The 21736-nt window shown below is 35.0% G+C and overlaps 2 protein-coding genes across 5 annotated transcripts in view; both read left to right on the top strand.

Annotated features, from left to right (window-relative positions):
• The first annotated feature begins 1999 nt into the window (after positions 1–1999).
• LOC147384294 (uncharacterized) overlaps positions 2000–21736 on the top strand; it is a 43702-nt gene continuing 23965 nt past the window's right edge. Inside the window, exons 1-5 of one of the 4 annotated variants that reach the window (XM_086425739.1) lie at positions 5130–5257; positions 6161–6294; positions 6378–6547; positions 6643–6939; positions 7014–7088. In XM_086425739.1, coding sequence (XP_086281865.1) covers positions 6165–6294; positions 6378–6547; positions 6643–6939; positions 7014–7088 — 672 coding nt within the window. In that variant the 5' untranslated portion in view covers positions 5130–5257; positions 6161–6164. Of the gene's footprint in view, positions 4173–4259; positions 4895–4972; positions 5258–5343; positions 6108–6160; positions 6295–6377; positions 6548–6642; positions 6940–7013; positions 7089–21736 lie in introns of those variants that run through there. The other 3 variants (XM_086425735.1, XM_086425736.1, XM_086425737.1) reach the window with 3 other exon arrangements.
• On the top strand, positions 8847–9938 carry LOC147384295 (uncharacterized). The gene is made up of 3 exons (XM_086425743.1): positions 8847–9068; positions 9147–9425; positions 9632–9938. The coding sequence occupies exons 1-2, from the start codon at positions 8868–8870 to the stop codon at positions 9417–9419; spliced, it is 474 nt and encodes a 157-aa protein (XP_086281869.1). The 5' UTR covers positions 8847–8867; the 3' UTR covers positions 9420–9425; positions 9632–9938.

The raw sequence follows: 21736 nt of genomic DNA, 5'->3' as shown, positions 1-21736 counted from the left end.
ACAAACAAGATAACACTATAACAAAGATAGCAACAAAGAAGGTGTCCACTGTTCACTAGATATTCTTGTGAAAGATTCCAACTAAACATAACTGTGAAAAGTACCTGACTTCATTTGGATCTTCTGCACCCAATCTTTAAAAGTAGAAAGGCAGAATCATAAATCGAATAAACATTATTTAGCTCAAAGATGACCTCGCCCTCCACATTCTAGACACATGATATTGCCCGTACCTCCACAACCTACATCATGATGATTAGCAGAATATGCAATAAGCCTAAACCAATCTATTCCAAACAATAGAAGCAAATACTAGTAGCAGCCACTGTCACAAAGTACCTCTTTTTTTCCTGAAAATTTCAGTAAATAAAGGGTTGCCTGCCCAATCAATTCAGTTAACGATTCATGAAATTAATCAGTGAATCATTGAATTGAAATATTCTTTTCCACATCTATTGATTCATTCCTAACTCCCTCTCTCTCCATCCCTCGAAACTCCCTAATACATCCTCTTTATTGCCTAAAAACATTATTCTTATAATCCCCGAATTTTTTCTAAATCTTTTCCCAATTAAACCAAACCGACCCCCACCAATACTTTCCCAAGTCTGAACTTTGTCACAATGGTAGTAGTGAACAATTTAGAAATCGTATACAAAATTCAATACAACTAGTATAGATCAGTGAAGAGATATTGGAATGAAACACAAGACGAAGCTAATAAGAGTAGCCTTTGACATGAAATGATTGCATGCGTTTTGCTTTTTTTCTTTTTTCTTTTTCTTTTTTTCTTTTTTTTATAAGGAGATGATTGACATACATAATATGGTAGACAGTCCATAGTTCTAGCAAATTTGTCCTTCACTTTTTATTCTATTTTATTTATTTTTTTATTCCTTCTAAACTGACTTCCTTCACTTTTCATCATCGTTACCTTGATTGTGTTATATAGACATGTGGTTACTTGTAATTTAATATATGGTGATTAATTATTGTAATTTAACTTGATATTTGATTATGTAATATGAGAATAACACCTAGTAGGCACTATAATCTAATTATCCACAAAGCAGCACGTATAATCTCAATTGTCTTACCTAAAAAAGAAAGGGATGGGGAAGCCTGATGAAACCACTGAGATGTTGTCTTCTTCATTCCAAATGTCCTCGATGTCAACTCCACTTCTAAGCTGATGTACACATCAAATAGTCATGAGGGTAGTTGATATAAATGCTAAAATGAGACAAAGACGTTGTTGTTGTGCAATTATATAATGAGTTGTGATGAATGCACGCGTTTGGGTATGTGGCTGACGTGGTAAGGGGACAAAACCATAGATCATTATCATAGGGATACGCAGGAAAAAGATGTGCAGTTCTGTATCCTTGCCATGTCAGCGGCGTACCCAACCACGAACCAAGACTGCGTGCATTCATCATTATTGTTATATATTATGTCTATCATAGATCACACTTTACCTTTGTCAGGGCTAACTCGATATGAACCAACAACTTTTTTGCACATTCTTGTTGTGATATAAACCATTAGGTTATAGTGATCCATTCCCTCTGCATGTGCCATGTGTACAGCTATGTTGTTAGGTTGTGATATTCACACTAGGTTGATTTTTTCATGATTGTTTTCGATTTTATCGTATTTTTCCCTTGCCGACTTATTCCAAAACCCTGACTTGGTGACTGCTAGTTATAGAACAATGTCATAGTTTTGACTATGCAGAGATATGGGCTGGAAAACACTACACTAGGACACTTATTTCACTAATGTACCAAAACTTGATATGATCCATATTGATCTCTTTGTTGCAACTTGTTTACCGAAATAGCGATAAAAATATATCAGAGAAATAACTATAACTATAGGAGAAATGTTCTTGAAGACCTGACAAGTACCTACTGTTGGTACCTACCTCTATAATGATTCTGTTTTCTGTTCATTATTTTATATGTTTGTACCTACTGTTTGGATTTCAATCTTTCGAGGTCCGACTTTTGTATGATATTAATATTTTTATGACCATCCATCCTTAACACATGAATATGTGCCTTAGTTGGCTATACTTTTTATTTTTGTGGTTATGATTTATGTTCTTCTTAGCCTCTGATTATAATGTGAATAGAACTTTCGGTATAATTTTAATATTAGAAATGTCTTATATAATTTTTATATACTGGTATGTTGAACTTCATTTGATTTCTTCTTTGTTCCCCATTTATTTATTTATTATGTATAGTCTAGTTCTTGTAGTTAAGAGATCCAAATAAGACAAGGTTTGATGACTACTATATGAATTCACTCCTACATGCACAATGTGGAAAGTTTTGTGCATGGATAAGGAGAGAGGATAATTAGTAGCAAAAATTTGAAATGAAGAATGATTTTATTTTATTTTGTTTAGCAGGGTGGGTAGAAAAATCCAGGATTTTCATATTTCAAAAAACACAACAAACGCGTCGTTATTGAATACCTAGAAGATGTCTTCGAAGCCCGTACCCCCAAGTAAGACATGGATGACTGCGCCAAGGCTTTCTGTTGAATATTTGGAAGGAATCAATTCATTTTTTGATTTCATGAAGGCTAATAAACATAAATTAGGGGATGATGATTGGTATTGTTGCCCTTGTGTGAAGTGTCGTAATCTGATCGGGGGGAAGAAAACGATAAGCGATATTCGCACTCATTTGATTTGTGATGGTATAGATACATCTTACATTACATGGATCCATCATGGAGAAACTCATCCTAGAAGTTGTGCAAACATTGGGGACAATACACTTGCTAGTGATCATATTGAAGATGTAGTCCCGAACATGGTTGACATGGTAAATGATGCTCAAGCTTATATGGGATCTAGTACATCTATATATATGGATGAAATTGATGATGTTCAAGTTGAGAATGATTCTTCAGAGAATATTCAGTACGAGAAGTTGATGGAAGAAGCGCTACAACCCTTATATCCATCGTGTGGAATTGGTGATACAAAATTATCGGTGACAGTTGAATTACTGAGTATGAAGGTTAGACATCAATGGTCTAATAGGAGTTTCACAGAATTGTTGCAATTAATCAAAAGAATTTTACCAAAGGAGAATACTTTACCTGATAGAACCTTCACTGCTAAGAAGATGATCAAGTCTTTGCGTATGAAACACGAGATTATTCATGCATGTCGTAATGATTGTATACTATACTGGAGAGAAAATGAAAATAAAGACAATTGTCCTACGTGTGGTGAAAGTAGATGGAAACCAATGAATTCATTGAAGTCAAGAAGCTCACGTATACCTTGGAAAAAGTTGAGATATTTTCCGTTAACACCAAGGTTGCAAAAAATGTACAGTGTACCGTGGATTGCAGAAAAGATGACATGGCATGCAAATCCTGACTTAGTATCGAACGTATTAACCATGAATCACCCAAAAGATTCTTCTTGTTGGAAACAAGTAAATCGTAAATGGAGTAATTTTGGTGATGAGGCACGTAATATTCGGTTGGGGCTTGCAACTGATGGATTCAATCCTTTTGGAAACAATAATAACTCTTATAGTTGTTGGCCTGTTATGATTGTTCCATACAATCTTCCTCCATCATTATGCATGCGAAAGGAGTTTACTATCTTAACATTATTGATTCCGGGAAAGAAAGGTCCAGGATATGATATTGATGTCTACTTGCAACCATTGATTGCAGAGTTGAATGAATTATGGTCCACAGGAATTATAACGTATGACTCTTACACTAAGAGTAGGTTCAGCATGAAAGCAATTTTGTTATGGGCCATACACGATTTTCCAGCATATGGTCATTTGTCAGGTTGTAAGACCGCAGGAAAGTATGGTTGCCCTGTATGTAGTGAAAAAACAGAATCAATATGGCTAAAACATGGGAAAAAATTTGCTTACATGGGGCATAGAAGATTTTTATCAGATTCGAGACATCCATTCAGGAGCCAAAAATCACAATTTAATGGGCATGAGGAACATGGGAAACATCCTCTACGTTTGAGTGGTGTTGAAGTATTGAACAGAATGGAAATCATTCAGACTAACTTCGGAAAGGTAAAAGACAATAAAAAGAAAAGGACCGCGAATCAAAATGAATCTACTGCATGGTCAAAGAGATCGATCCTTTTTGAATTGCCGTATTGGAAGGTGCGTTAGGATTATCTTTCTAAACATTAATGTAATGCGGTATAATATTAATTCATTCATGCTGACATATGTTTTGTCAATCTATAGGATCTACCTATTCGCCACAATTTGGATGTAATGCATGTGGAAAAAAATGTAACAGAAAATCTCTTAGCAACAATCATGAATACAAAGAATAAGACGAAAGACGGTCTTCAAGCTCGTCAAGACCTAAAGGCTATGAAAATAAGAAAAAAGTTGTGGCCTGTAGAGATGAATGGCAAGTTGACTTATCCAGAAGCTCCTTTCTTATTGTCTCAATCGGAAAAAGAATTAATTTGTACAACTTTGTATCATTTGAAGGTTCCTATTGGATATAGTGCAAATTGGAAACATAATGTGAGTTTAGAGGACAATGAATTCAAGAACCTAAAGTCACATGATTATCACATCCTTATGCAACAATTGTTACCAGTGTTATTGATGCACGCATTCAAGGGTCATAAGCCATTGCGGGCTGCTATTCAACAACTATCAATATTTTTCAATGTCTTATGTTCGAAGATTATTAATCGTGTGGAACTTTCGAAGATGAAAGATCAAATTGTGGAAACACTATGTGTGTTTGAAAAATACTTTCCTCCTTCTTTTTTTGTTTCCATGACACACCTTGTTGTACACTTGGCGGAGGAGGCGCAAGTTTGCGGACCCGTTAGATATCGATGGATGTATCCTTTTGAGCGGTAAATAAAATTTTAAATTAATGAGTTTATTTTTATAATTAAATTTTGCGTCAATCTGATATATGATTCATGTATTAGGAAGATGAAAACATATAAGCGATATGTGGTGAATCAGACATATCCAGAAGGATGTATTACAGAATGTTACCTTATGGATGAATCAATGATGTATGCCATGAATTACATATTCAATGGGGAAAGAGGAAGCCATATGAAAGCGAGGGATACGTTCATGGATGTTGATGGTGAATGTGCTTATCCTATTGATAAAAAGGGGAAGGTTTTTCTTCTTGAAAATGTACAGTACCAGCAAGCGCTCAAATGGGTACTACGTTAATCAATTGAAAATGTTGAGTGGGAAAAGTAAGGAAAATTTTTATTTTACTACATACTTGTTTTGTTATGATGGTTTATAATTCATAATGTATGAATGTTGCATTTATATGCAGAAATTACACTACCTACGTTCAAAGCCACGTATCTAGTTGTCAAAATCAAAGAGGTAATTCAAGAATAGAAAAGCCAATGGATTACATACCTTGGCTTAGACAACAATTACAGAATGAGGAGAACTCTACCTTGAAAAGGCTTGTTGATGGTCCAAAATTTGAAGCTATTTCATATAGTTCATACAAGGTAAATGGGTATGTATTTTGTACAGCGGATTCAGAAATGAACAAAACAACACAGAACAGTGGGATCTCTATGAAGGCTGTGACTAGCTTCAGGTCAAGTGTCAGGGATAAGAACGTTGTTAATAAAGAAGTTACTTACTATGGAATTGTCAAACAAATATTAGAGTTGGATTATCATGATTTTAGAATACCGGTATTTTATTGTGATTGGGTTCGTATAGAAGACACAAACGGATATATAGTTGATCCAGAAACGAACTTGATTTATGTTAATTTAGGGAGGTTACAGAGAACTACAAGGGAAGTTGATGAGCCATTTATTCTTGCTTCTCAAGCAACTCAAGTATTTTATTGCAAAGATTGTAGTAGGCCTACAGAAGATTGGCATGTTGTCTTGGAAGTTCCAAAGAGATTGGATCCAGATGTTGATTCTTATGAAGATCCCTTAGTATTTGAGGCAAGAATGAATGGAAATTCATCAGCATCATTACTACAAGAAGATATCATAGAATATGATAACATGGATGAAAATGAATGAAAATGTTTGTAAGCATGCATTTAATTTATTTATTTCTATTGTCATTGCCTTTATTTAAATTACTTGACTTGAAAATACTATTTGTGATTCCAGCACTATGTCATTTGGCCGATCATCATCCGCTCCTAATACGGCATCGGCATCGGCATCCGCATCCGCATCCGCATCAGTATCCGCATCCGCATCCGCATCAACATCCGCATCCGCATCTACATCTACGATTGAGAGTATGTGTTAATGGTGAATAGATTGTATTCATTTGTTCAATATTTGTTATCACGTTTTTGTTAATTCTTTTCATTTTTCATAGGTGGGCTTATCCAAGTTCAGTTCAATCTAAATGGGCAACCAATCGGTCCCAACTCATCTCAATTATGCACTACTATTGGGCGGGTAGCAAAGACACATGTGCCACTTATATATGATAGGTGGACTAATGTGCCTACTAAGCTCAAGGACCAAATTTGGGAGTCTATCAGTGTGAGTGCATGTGTATTAAATGATTTATTTTTACTTGTAAATTGTAACTATGACTTATTACAAATATAACACATCTTATTTAATTTTCTTTGTAGGGCACCTATCAAATTCAAAAATGGCATAAGGATTGGGTAATCAAAAAAGCAAACTTATGTTGGAAAGAATGGAAAAGTAATCTCCGTCGGAACGTATATGATAAATATCCAACGGATGCGGAAAGGAAAAAACATGTACCTCATTACGTGAGAAAAGAAGATTGGGAGAGGTTTGTCGACTTCAACTCGACACCTGAGGGCCAAGCTTTGAGGGCTACTGGGAAACGTGTTAGACAAGAAAATAAAAACACTCATACCTCTGGTAGAAAGGGACAAGCCCGGCTTACTGATGAATTGGTAAGTTTAATATCATGTTAGGAATGAAATATGTATCTATTGTTCATTTACATATTTGACTGTTTCATTTATAGAGTAAAGAAGATCCTCATAAGGAGATTACCAGGACAGACATATACATTGCCAGCCATGCCAAAAGCCAACAAACGGTGAGAATAATTTATTTATTTATTTTTGTGATTTTCGTGAGCACCTCTTTGTTCTAGTGTTTGACTGATTTGTTATATATATATATATATATATATATATATATATTTTGAATTCATCTTGTAATCTGAATGTGAACACTTCAGCATTGAAATTGACACTTCAACATTATTGTTATGATACACTTTAGCATTATTGTTATTATAATTGAGTGTCAGAATTGGCTTGATTTACTTCAATTATAGTGCACATTGTACACTATTTCTCTTTAGTGGAGCTATGGAATAAATGCTCTTAAATTCATCATTTGTTGGGGGAGGGTATGTAATTGGTGGAAGTTTATGGGTTGGGGGTCGGTATGTAATTGGTGGTGGCTGTATTGGTGTTGGTTTATGTGTTGGGGGAGGATATGTACTTGGTGGTGGTTTATGTGTATGTGTGTGTGTGTGTGTGTGTGTGTGTGTGTGTGTGTGTGTGTGAGAGACAAAGAGTTTCATATTAAACTAAGGACTTGAGACTTGAGAGGGCCCCATGACAAGGAGCTAGGATCTCCTCCTAGATGCTCCTAGCCAATCAGAAGCCACCATTCCTACTAATCAAATACGGAGCTTTGACTATTGAACTTAGATTAGGCCTTAAGTATCCATTAATGACACATACAGAATTTCTTGATTTCTGACTTTAGATGTCGCTCATAAGCTACCATATCTACGATTATATATTTTGTAAACAGTCTAAGTATGTACTTCCTGTAGTTGATTTGCAAACAAAGTTCAATTTCCTTTGACCACCACGTGGCAGACATTGGTCAACCTTATGGTAGGCCTTAATAACAAAAATACATAGATTGGAGCATTGTGGCTTACCTTTCTAAATGGGCTTGGAAGTTACCAACCTATTTGTAATGTGTTTATTAGCCAATTTAAACTTTGTTATTGGATTGGATTCTTTGCCTCCCAATCTCTCATTGGTGAAATTTTTGATATATAAAACGTTATGTTTTTATAATAAATTTGGATTACAAATTAAGATTTCTCTTTGTTGGTATGCTTAATGTTGTGGACTAGAAATTCAATATTAAAATTCAATATTTTCAGGGATGTTTAAGACGATATTAGTGATATTACAGGCTTGGCAGATCCAGATGTTTGTAACTGTTGAAAGATCATGCATGAGTTCACATGAATATATTTATTGGACACTTCACAAGTCTGTAGAAGTTATTTTGTCATGTGTTTGTTTGATCCCATGCACCTGTAATGGTTACAATAACGTCATTGAGACTTGCTTGAATATAATAGTTTCTTTTCATATCGAAACTCAATGCTTTGTGTGTTTGTGGGTGTGTGTGTGTTCAAAGAGGCTAGTGCTGACCTTTCATGAATCTCTTTATGTGATTTAATTAGTTCAATTGGTTTTGATTTTTTGTGGGTCTTCTCTAATCATGTTGAGAAACAAATCAAATTTAAAGGGATTTGTTTTGTTTTTTTTTTTTTTTTAATAGTTGTTATTCTTTATATTTCTTAATTATTATTTATTTTACAAGAGGCCATCAATAGAATGATTGCTAATGACCCTTCTAATAAACATAATGATCTAGACCATGACCCTATGGCTGTGGTATGTGCATTATTTTAATTAGGATATTTTGTAATTATGATACAATGTTGTGTAGTAGGCATTGATATTAGTAAGTATGATATCATATCGTTAATAGATATTGATATTAGACACTTTTTGTACAGGTTTGTGGTCCTGATAGTCGGGGTTGTGTTAGGGGAATGGGTTCAGGTGTTTCCAAGACTTCCGTGCGTGCTTCAATTCCTTATAAGCAAGCCTTGGCGTATGAGACAACAATCCTTCATAATAGAGTGGATAAGTTGACGGAAGCGGTGCAAAAGATGAATGAGACTTTACAACAATCAAATTTTTCTGCTAGAACACCAATGCGGTCTTCCACCAATCTCGGTAGTTTTTCACAGGTATTACATTGGCATTTTACTTTTAATAGATGAGTGAGCTTCTATTGTTGCAATGATATTGTCTACATTATTTTATAGGTAAGGCCCGATTCTCCACATCATGAGTCACATTCTAATCCACCAAGCACACAAACAGGTCCTTGTAAGGTGAATCGCTTACAACGACCACATGATTGTGTTGCCGAAGGAAGAGTGATAGGTGCATCTAATGCAGATTCAGATAGTTACGATATTCTTATAGATGAGGTCCTTGATGGGAATGTGATTCTACAGAGTGGAGAAGGAACATTCGCCGATTTGACATGCGGTGATATTATTGATTGGCCCAAATTTCGAATAAAGTTTTATTGAACAGAGGTACTTTTTTTACGTTATATGGTAGATAGACACTAAACATAAAAAATTATAATAAAATAATTAAATGTTTGATCATGATAGTTATGAGAACTCTTTTATTTTGTAATTTAGTATATTCATCTTTCTTGCATAATTACTTGGATTGCTTTAGGTAGTCGGTATCATTATTATATATCTGACAATGTTTTTTAATTTTTCAATCACAGATTTCGGCAAATGTCACAAGAAGTAGGAATGTATATTATCCTTAAGAATCGCTGTGTCATTCTTCCAAGGACCAAGAAAGACATATGTTGGTTTTGATTTCTACAAGAGAAGTGAAGTTGGTAGAAGATATTTTTTGAAAAACTTCTTTAAACATTGGGATGTATATTAAAATCGACACCATGAAAACGGGGCATGTTGGACTATGATTGCACATGTAAAATTTGAATGAATATGGTTTCCATTTAAAAAATGTAAAATGTAAAATTTTGTTTTTTTGGTGTATTTATTTATTTTGTTAGATTTTAATTTTCTGTCCAATGAAAATTGTCATTTTCTTTTTAGGTGAAAAATAATAAAAATAACAAACAATATTAGCTAAAATTAAAAAAAAATGTTTCACAAAAAAACGACGGCTTTAAGCCGTCGTTTATTTCTACTAATTTAATTTAAAATTGACGAATAAAAATGACGGGTTTGAGCTGTCGTTTTTGTTTGACAGACTATGACCGTCGTTTTTTAGAACAGTTTGTTGACGCGTGCCAACCGTCGTTCACCAAAAACAACTTCTCTATTTACAACTGCTCTTGCGACGGCGGGGGCCGTCATTTTTCTTAAAAAACGACGGCTTTGGCCCGTCGTTTTTTGTGAGATATGACGTAGTGTGGGGTCATTCAAAATGACCCTAAATAATGCAGGGTATCGAAGGATAATGACATGGGGAATGACCCACTTTTTATTATTTGGAGTATTGTTGGGTCTGAATTATCCTCTATTAACATCGTTCAATTCGATCTTGAGTGCCTTGATTTGGCATATGATGTCCTATGGTTCAATCAAAGACTATCTGAAAAGACCCTAACTAATGATAGATTGCAAGGGAATGGGTGGGATAATAATTATTGGATTCTGATTTTTTTTTTTATTTGTTAATTTGTGATTTTTTATCTTTATCTTTTTTTTATGTTTTGTGGGCGTGTGACGAAAAGAAAAGAGAGTTTTTTTATTTCGTCAACAACATCAATGTGCTGATGTAGTTGTTGTGCGAAAAGTGAAACGTTTTTTTTTTTTTTTTACACCGTCTTAACAATAATAATGTGCTGATATCGTTGGTGTGTAACAAATAAAATTGTTTCTTTTCTACGCTCATATCATCTTCTTAAAACGTCCTACTCTTCTGTTCACTGTTTCTAATAGAGAGACCTTTGTTTTCATAGTCTCTAACAAGAGAGACCATTGTTTTTGTCGTCTCTAACAAGAGAAACCATTGCTCCAAGTCGCTGGTTACCCAGCTTTGTTGTTTTCCAACAGAGATGATCGGTTTTATCCTCCCATGCCAATCAGATTAGGAACCAAAGGATTGACGATTTTTCCTAATGGAAAGACATGGAGCTTCGAATCAACAGCCCCCTTTGAACTCTTTTCGTTCTAGAACGACTTTAATGAATCGGTTTTCCTTTCATCTATCGAAACAAGAGTTCACAGTTGCTGGTTTTGACCGGCAGTAGATTGTGATTCGGATTAGAAGAGTAAGATTTTTTCTCATTTGCTATTAGGAATAGCAGCGTCTTAAAAAAATGGCTGGTGTGCAATTTAAAAAAAAAAAATTTCTTTTACTTTTTCTATCTTCTTCTCGACTTGAGAAAGAAGAAACAGCAGAGAGGTGACACCTCTCTTCTTCGTCTCTCTCTCTCTCTCTGTGAGTTCATGATATACTGTAATAGAGCCCGTAAAGTTGCAGTTTAAAGGTTGAGTTGCAGAAAATATGGTGTGTCCGTAGGATTTCTCTGTGGTGTTTATAGATCTATGGTTAATTCTTCTCTTTCTTTCTTGATTTAAATAAACATAATGTCTTATATTTGATTATGTGCTTTTATTTGATTAGTAAAAAAAGAAAAAGAGAAAAAAAGGGGTTGAGTGTTGGGTTGTGTTGGCAGCCACATGATAATGATAAAAAAAATTTTGAATTGTGAGTGGTGCATGCGTTTTATATTGCTGGCAGCAATGTGTAAAAACAAAAAAAAGTTATGTTGCTAACAGCAGCATACATACATATTCTTTTCTAAATTTTTTTTTTTGGATGTATGTTATGACAGCAACATAGAAAAATAAAAAATAAAAAATCTATTTTGTGTGTTGCTGGCAGCAAGCTTTGTTTAAAAAAAAAAAAGAAAAAAAAAAAAAACAGACTTACTTGGCAGACTTAGTGCTGCATTTGATGTTAAAAAATAAAAAAAATTTGTTACTTAACAAGCTTTGAGGTGGGACGCATGTTTTATAAAGTTTTTTTTTACCCTCAATTCATTAATGCTGATTTGTTGAATAAGAATTTCAATGGGGTATTCTAAATGATTAATCATTCACATGGGTCCTACTTGAAATTTCATTTATTCATGAAAATCACTTGCCTTATCAGAAGGGCGTTCTAGACACCAAATGTGCTTCTCAAATAGCAAGACTAACCTCACTAGTTTAATAAGATTTCTTTCTTATTAAGGGTTGTTAAGGTCACCACGTGGCACCTAAAAGCATGATCTTCATAGACTTGTAGAGGAGGGAATTCCACAAGTTTTAAGAAAAATGAGTAAACAAATTATTCATGTTATTCTTGGATCCAAACTTCTTCCACCAAATTTATACAGGCTGTGAAATTGGATTACCGATTAAATGACCACGTTGGCGAAACAACCCTTAATAAAATTCGAAATCCTATTGTGTTAGTCGGGTAAGCTTGAATTTTCCCATTAGGTTTATTGAGTGACAAATTTTATAAGCTAAGGGATTTTTTTTTAGATAGGTCTGCCAAGTAAATTGAAAAAAAAAAAAAAAAAAAGAGAGAGAATCATCGTTCCTTATCTCAACAATCGTCGTTCTGCCCTCAATTTAATACCTTTTGAGATTTCAAATTATTTTGGATCGTCACAAGTGACCCTTGATTGGACCATATAAAAAAAAAATTGATTTAGATTAAAAATTGCATGCTTGTTCTAATTTCGAATTCGATTATTAGTCCTGGTGTTGATTACCTACTTGAAATTGCCGTGATCTTGATGTGCTTATTTTTTATGATGTGATTGGATTGGTATTTGTTTTGGATAATGTTCATGTGGTATCAATGCTATGATGATATGATTAGGCCTATGGGCCCATTGATTTGAAAAAAGGCCCCGGGAACACCCCACCCTGTTTTTGCACACAACACATGCATGTTTACTGTTTTACTCACTTACACGTCCCATATAGCCAACGTGGCACTAGTGCGTGGCCCGGTCTCTTCGGAGATGCGACGTCATTCATGAAAACCACAACTCCAGTCACGTACCTTAGGGTATATCAAACTGGGGGCATCAATACCGTCTGATTAAGTGATTCTGAGAGATATATTGATGCACCCAGGCTGGAGCGACCTAAGCCTCTGACCTATTGTAAGCCACACAGTCACATGTTCCGATTGCCAACGTAGTACTAGTACGTGGTTGGTCCTCTCGTGGGATGCCAAACCAAAAGCTACAACTCTTGACTCATACCCGTAGGTATAAAAAATAATCTAAGTATATCAATTGCACTTCTTGGTCAAAACCGGTGCCTAAGCAAGATCTTGTCCCGATGTACCCTACTGTACGAGGGGGATAGACTACGTTTATTCTAGACAAGAGGTATTTAAGTGGGCCCTTTCTCAGCATGGTGTACCACCTCTCAACTGGAGATCAAACTAGCTGTTTTTGACTTTAGAGAAGTGAATTGAGGTTTTAGATTATCACCTATATGGTATATCAAACCAAGTCACCACGTATTGAAAGGTATATAGGTGTGTTTGGGCAAGGGTGGCCAGATAAAAATGCATTGCACGTAGTAAGTTTAGAGTCTAGAAACCTTCCCAGTAGGTCACGACTCGAACTTATCGTAATTGTTCCCGAGTTGTTTATTGAATGGAATTTTTAGATTGATGAATGTATGTGAATGGTGAGATCAAAGTGTATGATTGTCCTCAAGGATTAAAAATGTTGTTTTTGAAAATTAAAATAGGTGCACCGACCCAATAAAGAATCCATTCTTTTTCAATAATGACTCAGTCCATCTCGATCTAACAATCATGATGGACCGGACCATTTAAATCAAACTAGAAATCGAATTTTTAAAGAAGAAAAGGAAAATATTTTTCAGAAAAGAATATTTTCCAAAAAAAGTGTTATTCTCTAGAAAATAATGTTTTATAAGAAAAAGTGTTTTTCAGAAAATGTTTTCCATAAGAACAAGATTTTCCAAGAAAAAATATTTTCTAGAAGAAAATATTTTTCGAAAGAAAATAAAATGATTGCAAAAAATAATCAAAATTGTGAAAATTGTTATTCAATAGAAACATTATTTTCAAGAGTGCAATACAATTGAATGGATAAATTGTTTAATGGATTGGTGCACAAAATTCAATAAAATCTCAGGGTTCATTTAAAATGTTATCAAGGGGGTGACATTGAAATTGGTTAAATTCACTTTCAAAGAGGTTTTAAGGGTTATCATTGTATCTAAGCTCAATCGTCCATCGTCTGGCTAGGGTTGTAAATCCGGTCAGTTAGAGTAAACGTCAATATCAAGTCAACAGTCAGAAATAACTTCAAAATTTCTCAACATCGTCCAGTTGTTCTTTGAAGATCATAGTGCTTCAATCCTACCGGTTATAAGTAATATCTCAGTCCTCAGTCCTAATCAAACTCGTGTGGGTAATTGTCTTGAGTTTTCATGAGTCATTTGGGTTAGCTCGAGTCCTTTTTTTTCCAACAAGGTCATGTCTTCCTTAAATTGAGTCTACTATTTCCTATTGAGTCAAGTTAGTTCATCGAGTCTATAGAGGTGTCTGTTGCCCCATCTGAAATTGATCGGATAAGTGAAATTTTTGAATACCTCGAGCGCATTAACGAATTAACTAATAATTTGATAGATTTCTTTTCTGAACAAAAAGATAAGAATCGGACTCTACCTTTAATCGAGAAAGAAAAGATCTTTGACCTCGAAACAAAAAATAATTCCTAAAGAGATTCAAATAGAAATCATCTTATCCCTAGAAGAACACGAGGGGATAATGAATTTACTCAAAAATTTCAAAAGACTTGTTCGTGTGGTCATATGAGGGTATGTTAGGTATAAGCTTGGGTGTTGTTCAACATGGAATAGATACTCGTCTATATCAATGGAATCAAAGAAGATGTTATAAAATGTATCAGTGCTATCCTCACTACATCTTGAATTGCAAATCACATATTATCAGTCGATGTGGGGATACCTTTTGAACTGATCTCTGATAATGGGTCGTACTTCAAAGCATAAATTATTACTCTATATTTAAAGTTGAAGATCCGGAATCACAAATCACCCCCCTATCGTCCTCAGATCAATGAAACGGTTGAAGCAGTTAGTAAGAGTCTCAAGACTATCATCAGGAAAGTGTGTCAATCACATCGAGATTGATCAGAAAAATTATCATTCACACTATGGAGATATCGAACTTCAATTTGATCCTCTACTAGAGCTACTCCCTATTCCTTAGTGTATGGCATGGAAGCGGTCTTGCCAGTTAAAATGAAAATTTCATTTCTCGGGGTCTTGTTGGAAAATCATTTGTTAGAAACAGATTGGTTCGTCAGCAGTATGAAGAATTAAACTTGATCGAAGAAAACGAGTTAAAACCCTGTATCACGTGCAAGCTTATCTAAGAAGAGTCATCCGTGCATTCGACAAGAAGGTCAAAGCTCATAATTTACAAGTCAAGGATTTAACTATCAGACTTCAAAGAAAATTGAACACTCCTCCTCGATTATAGGAGAAAGTCTGAACCCAATTGGAGAAATTCATTCATTAAGGAAATACTGTCTGGGAAAGTCGTCAGACTTCAAGATCATGATGGAAGTGAACTACCATAACCAACCAACCTTGACCAGATCAAGCGGTACTACATTTAAGGAGGCTATTTTTGGCCTAATCAATTTGCCTACTACCTAGTCAATTATCTCCTTTCTCAACCCCTTTACAATCTGTTCAAAAAGAGAAAAAATATGCCTTTTACTTCTTAGCTTGATTACCTACCCCAGAGGAGGAAAAAATTCGAACTACGTTTTGGTCTGATCCCAAAAATTTGGGGTACGTAGGCAACCTGAGAAGTTACTTCAGGCCCGACCACATCAAAATAAAAAAATAGATTCTCCGACAAAAAAAAAAAATCTAAACAGAAAAAAATTCAAAAGAAAAAGAAATATCATCCAAAATAGGGAAGAAAATTCAAGAAAAAAGTTTAAATGAAATGCCACACAAGGGGCATTTGGGTTTTTGAGCCTCAAAATTCCTTTCTTTTTATACCTAGTCCTAAGCCTACCCATGAAAGTCCTCCTAAGTACCGTGCGAAAAGTCAAGGAAGATAACAAAGCATGATCAAACAATAACTTTAGAAGTTCAGAGGAGAAAAAAAAGATAAAAAAATAATAAGGCCTGCTAGGTTGAAAACCCGAAAAGGGCGACTTAGGCAAAAATTAAGGCAAGCTCACAAGGTTGAAAATCTGAAAGGATAACTTTGGCAACAATCAGAGCTGAGAAAAAAGAAGAAAAAAAAGCTCGCTAGATCAAAAACCTAAAAAGGTGATCTAGGCAAAAGTTAGAGCAAGCTCGATAGATTGAAAACCTAAAAAGGCGATCTAGGAAAAAATTAGAGCAACAAAGAAAAAATAGAAGAAAATTCCAAGCTGAGAGCGGTCCGAGCTGAAACATCAGAAGTCTGAATAACCAAGTTCAATACTTAACTTAAACCAGGCATAGACTCAGAAGCCACAAGTATCTTGTCTACGATCAATCTGAAAATGTTTACTCCCCCAAGTGAACCATGGGAGATGAGGGTGAATTCTATGATTAGTCTCGAAAGGAAATAATTTTGTACTCTTGAGCCTGACTCAAAACTTTCAATAAAATTAATCAAAATTAAAAGTTGAGTCTTTATTGCGCTGGTGGTAATCAAATATTTCAAACCTTCATACAAGGGGCATTTTCTTTCTTCTTTAATATAACTTTTCCCCCTTATACTAGGGGCATTTTTTTTAATGATGTGTTCAATTATTTTCAATATTGTGTTCATTGTCAAACTAGAGGCATTTTGCTTTTGAGCAATGTTAATCCTAAGAGATAATGAAAACCTCAAATTTAAGGTAACCCTCTTGATAACAATTTTTCGAAAAACTTTTGAGGTTCAAAAGAAATAAAAAACTCAGGTTTTAAATTCATAAAACTTTTGGATAAAATCTTGAGGTTCAAACAAAAGCACTTCGGATCTCACATTTGACTGTGTCCAGAGATCAACTAATAACTCATTAGGAAATATGACATTCTTTCATTCGTAGTTTCTCTTCCAGATCCAATCATTCTTGGATTCGATCATTTCTCTTCCAGATTCATTATCTTCCAGATTTATTCGATTCATTCTAATCAGTCTTCTCCAAATTCATTCTTTATTTCCCAAAATTCCTTCATTCATTTGCCAGTCATGCTCAGTTACCGCCGAGGGTTTTCTCGGAACTATGCTCAGTTACCGTCAAGGGTTTTCTCGGAACTATGCTCAGATGCCGCCGAGGGTTTTCTCGAAATTATGCCAATGTCGCCAAGGATTTTCTTGGAATTATGCTCAGATGCCGCCAAGGGTTTTCTTGGAATTATGCTCAGATGCCGCCGAGGGCTTTCTTGGAACTATGCTCAGTTACCGTCGAGGGTTTTCTAGGAACTATTTTCAGATGCCGCCAAGGGTTTTCTCGGAATTATGCTCAGATGCCGCAGAGGGTTTTCTCGGAACTATGCTCAGCTGCCGCCAAGGATTTTCTTGGAATTATGCTCAAATGCCGTCGAGGCCTTTCTCGGAACTATGCTCAGTTACCGCCAAGGGTTTTCTTGGAACTATGCTCAGATGCCGCCGAGGGATTTCTCAGAATTATGCTCAGATGCCACCGAGGGTTTTCTCGGAACTATGCTGAGATGCTGCCAAGGGTTTTCTTGGAATTATGCTCAGATGTCGTCGAGGGCTTTCTCGGAACTATGCTCAGATGCCGCCAAGGGTGTTCTTGGAATTATGCTCAGATGCCGCCGAGGGTTTTCTCGGAACTATGCTCAGATGCCGCCAAGGGTTTTCTTGGAACTATGCTCAGTTACCGTCGAGGGTATTCTTGGAACTATGCTCAGTTACCGCCGAGGGTTTTCTCGGAATTTTGCTCAGTTTATGCTCAGTTTATATTCAAATTATGCTCAATTTATACTTAGATTATGCTCAATTTATACTTAGATTATGCTCAAATTATGCTCAGATTTTAAATCACACACTTGCACAGTTGTCATATTAGTCAAGGAGAATTTTCTAAAATTCAAGGATTTGACATTGGTCAGTAAGAGTTTGCGCTCAAGGACCTGACAACCTTTTGATTCGGGGTGAGCTTTACCCTCAAGGATCCGAACACCCCAACGAATTACTAAATCAAGCTGCAAAATGAACTGTCACTAGCTTTGGCATTCAGATATCACACTATCTACCAAGATAGATTTGCTATCTAGTTTACTTCAACCCTCTGCCAAAGAGGGGCATCTGTAGACACCCCATTTTTCTACTCGCCTGATTAATCAACTCGTCAACCTGATCGCAATGATTTCCAATGATGGATATTATTTCTATTGTTTTGTTTTGTTACCAGATGTGTTTAAGAAATCCGGATGAGGTATCTCGAATTGACAAAACTTTAGAAACCACACTACGCTAGGAAAATACGACCCTAGAAACATAGAAATCATCATCTTGCAGATCAAAAAGAAGCTTCACGATAAAAATCACTAAAAATGACCAAATTACCCAAATACCCCTAACCTCAAAACAACCCTAGAGCCTGTGTTACGCTTAGAAAAATTCCCTCAAACACATAAAACAACAAATCGAAACTAAATAAATCATTTCACCAATTTTAATAGAATTTGACAAATTTACGAAAATGCCCCTCATAAAGTTCATGACCATTTCACACAAAAAATTTCATAAATGACACAAACTAATATTTCCATTGAATTTCGTACTAAAAATCGATTCTAAAACATCCTAGAACATTAAAAACCGACTTGAAACGTGAAAAGTCCTTTCTGGGGGCAAAACGATAATTTTACAATTTTCATAATTAAAAAATTCGAAATTAATAAATAAAATATTAAATAATTAAAGTGAAATAGTAATGAAATTAATTTAAAATTTTGAATTAAAAAAATCGATCAATCGGGCTTTCAAGTAAAATTGTTGAGGGTTCGTGAGATATTTCTTTAAGGACCCCTCTATTTGAGGGTCCAAAGAATTAAAGATATTTTAGAGGGGGGTTCTCCAAAAATTTAAAGTAAATCAAGAAAGGCTAAAGTCAAGGTATTAAAGTCAATCAAGTGAGACTGAAGTCAAAATTAAAGTCAATTAAGCAAGACTGAAGTCAAGATATTAAAAGTCAATCAATTAAGACTAAAGTCAAAATATTAAAAGTCAATCAAATAAGACCAAAAGTCATAATAGAACTCTAATTAAATAATAACTCTATCTAATAGAGTTCTAACTAAAAAACAATTCCACCTAAAATAATTCTAATTAAAACACAATTCTACCTAAAACAAGTCTAACTAAAACACAACTCTAATTAAAAGAACTCTAATTAAATACTAACTCTATCCAAATCAACCCTTAAAAAATTCTATAAATAGAGGTGCTCACACTCTATTTTCGGATCAAGTCATAAATCTTAAGAGAAATAGGTTTAGAAGCCCCCTTAGCCTCCCATAAACCCTAGTTTTGGAGTCCCAACTCCTTACCTAACATCCCTATTTCGATTTTAGCCTAAGATACACCTAAAAGCCTTCCAAAAACATCCCAAAATTCACAACAAATTTGAAGAGTCTAGATCTAAGAAAGTAGAGATACCTTACTTCGAAGATCAGAAATCAAATCCGGAGATAGAACGAAGCAAGAAGTACGGTACAAGGAGCAATTTCCGTCGGATCTGAGGGAACAAAGTTTTTGCTATCGGAAAGGTATAACCTTTTTTATTATTTATTTATTTTTATCTAGGTTTTTTTTAGCAATGTAATTTATTTGGGAAGTTAGTAGAGACCGACTTTGACCAGGCGGGGTTGGTGCCTAACACCTTCCAACCCCGTAACATGATCCCCGAATTCAGCTTTTATGTTCTAGATTAGTTCTTATCTATTTAGAGTCATTGATCGGTTCCTAGACCGTAATAACTAGGTGGCGACTCCCAAACCTCAAGGGTCAAAAGCGGATCCACACACCCCGCGGATCGAGGGTGCTTTCACCACCTAGGTTGAAGTTTTGAATCATTAATTTACTATGAAAAAGTTGATCTGCTGAGATGCTAACTTGTTTCATGGTACGAATTGACATAATATTGCTTGTAGAATCACTATCAAGGATGATTTTTTGAATTTTATTCTCTCTCACATAACCTGTGACATAAAGAGGTCTATTGTGAAGTCAAGACCCCAATTGGAGATCCATATCAATGGATGTAATCATGGCCATACAAATACTATTTTGTTGTGGATCTTCATAAGGTTGAACTTCCTATTTTGATTTAATTGAGGTTTTTTTTGAAGCATGCTGATCTTTCTAGAGTTCATTAGAGAAATCCAAACTGACCTACGAACCTTTCATTTATGAGGTTATGTTATCTTCCTCAAGTTTTTTATCTCCAACACTAGAAGTGATAGGATGTTCCTTAGATTTTTCATCAATACTATCTTCTAGCACTTTCGCCCCCACTTGGTGGCATGAAACCCTATAAACTTCTATGCATTATTCCTTCAAGAGTTTCTTAGGTAAGAATTTTCGAAGGCAATGCACATACTATTTTTTTGTGGATCTTCGTAAGGTTGAACTTCTTATTTTGATTTAATTGAGCTTTGTTTTGAAGTATGCTGATCCTTGTGGAGTTCATTAAAGAAATCCAAACCGACCTACGAACCTTTCATTTATGAGGTTATGTTATCTTCCTCAAGTTTTTTATCTCCATCACTAGAAGTGGTAGGATGCTCCTTAGACTTTTCATCAATACCATCTTTTAACACTTTCGCTCCCACTAGGTGGCATGAAACCTTGTAGACTTTTATGCATTATTCCTTCAAGGGCTTCTTGGGTAAGAATTTTCGAAGAGTAACTGACATACAAAGAGGTTGTTGAAGGATGTCTACGGGGTCTACAAGTAGAACTTGAAATTTTTTTTTTTTGTTATTATTTTTTGTTTCTTTGACCCTGTACTTGGTTTTGACTTTCTTGTCTTTCTATTTGGTTTCGGAGTCGAAGGAGACAACACTTGTATAGAATATCATTTTCGATAAGTGACAACTATCCACCCTTCGTCATCAATGAAAGGGGATAGCGAGATACTCGAACTTGAATTTGAAGCTGAATAATATTGTTGCTCTTGTTGAGGTGAAATGGGAAGTGTGATGATCTTCCCTTGACTTAACAATTCCCTTAGTGTGGGGTGAACCTTTTCAATGTTAGAACGTACGAATATGGGTTGGGGTGGAACTTTTTTGATTTGGGGAGATATAATCTTTGTTTCACATAGACTTGACAAGAATATTGAATCAAAATATTCAAATGTGATGGTCATCATATTAGAAATGACAACATTTTCAACATAGTCAAATTCAAATTTTTCTTGATGTGTCAAATCCATAATTTTCTCCTTGAAAATAAAATATTTTTTAATTTGATGACTAATCATCCTATGATAATGAAAATATTTTGGATCATTATTACATTCTATTTCCTCAAGTCATTTGAGCATTAGAAGTTCAATGGGCTTCAGCTAAAGTAGTTCTTCGAAAATATGTAGCTTAATTCTTTTTTATATGTAGAGGAGTTGCCAATGCATTTCCTGAATATACATTTCGATAGCAAAAGATTGAGAGAAATGATCCATACAATTGAGGGAAAAGTCTCTTTAACGTTTGAAATACTCGATGACCGATTCATCATTCTTTTGTTTGATGACAACAAACTCTACCATACTTACTATTACTCTAGTGATGTAGAAGCGGTCGAA

The sequence above is a fragment of the Akebia trifoliata genome, chromosome 15 (genome assembly GCF_017979445.1).
Source record: "Akebia trifoliata isolate Shusen 1 chromosome 15, ASM1797944v1, whole genome shotgun sequence".
NCBI lineage: Eukaryota > Viridiplantae > Streptophyta > Magnoliopsida > Ranunculales > Lardizabalaceae > Akebia > Akebia trifoliata.
The sequence above is the reverse complement of the archived record's forward strand: the minus strand, read 5'-3'. Positions and strand labels throughout refer to the sequence as shown.

Bases quoted from the DNA above. Each gene is read 5' to 3' on its own strand.
- LOC147384295 (XM_086425743.1), top strand. From the start codon at position 8,868: ATGGGTTCAGGTGTTTCCAAGACTTCCGTGCGTGCTTCAATTCCTTAT. The intron at 9,069-9,146 runs GTATTACATTGG...ATTATTTTATAG, and splicing joins ATCTCGGTAGTTTTTCACAG to GTAAGGCCCGATTCTCCACA.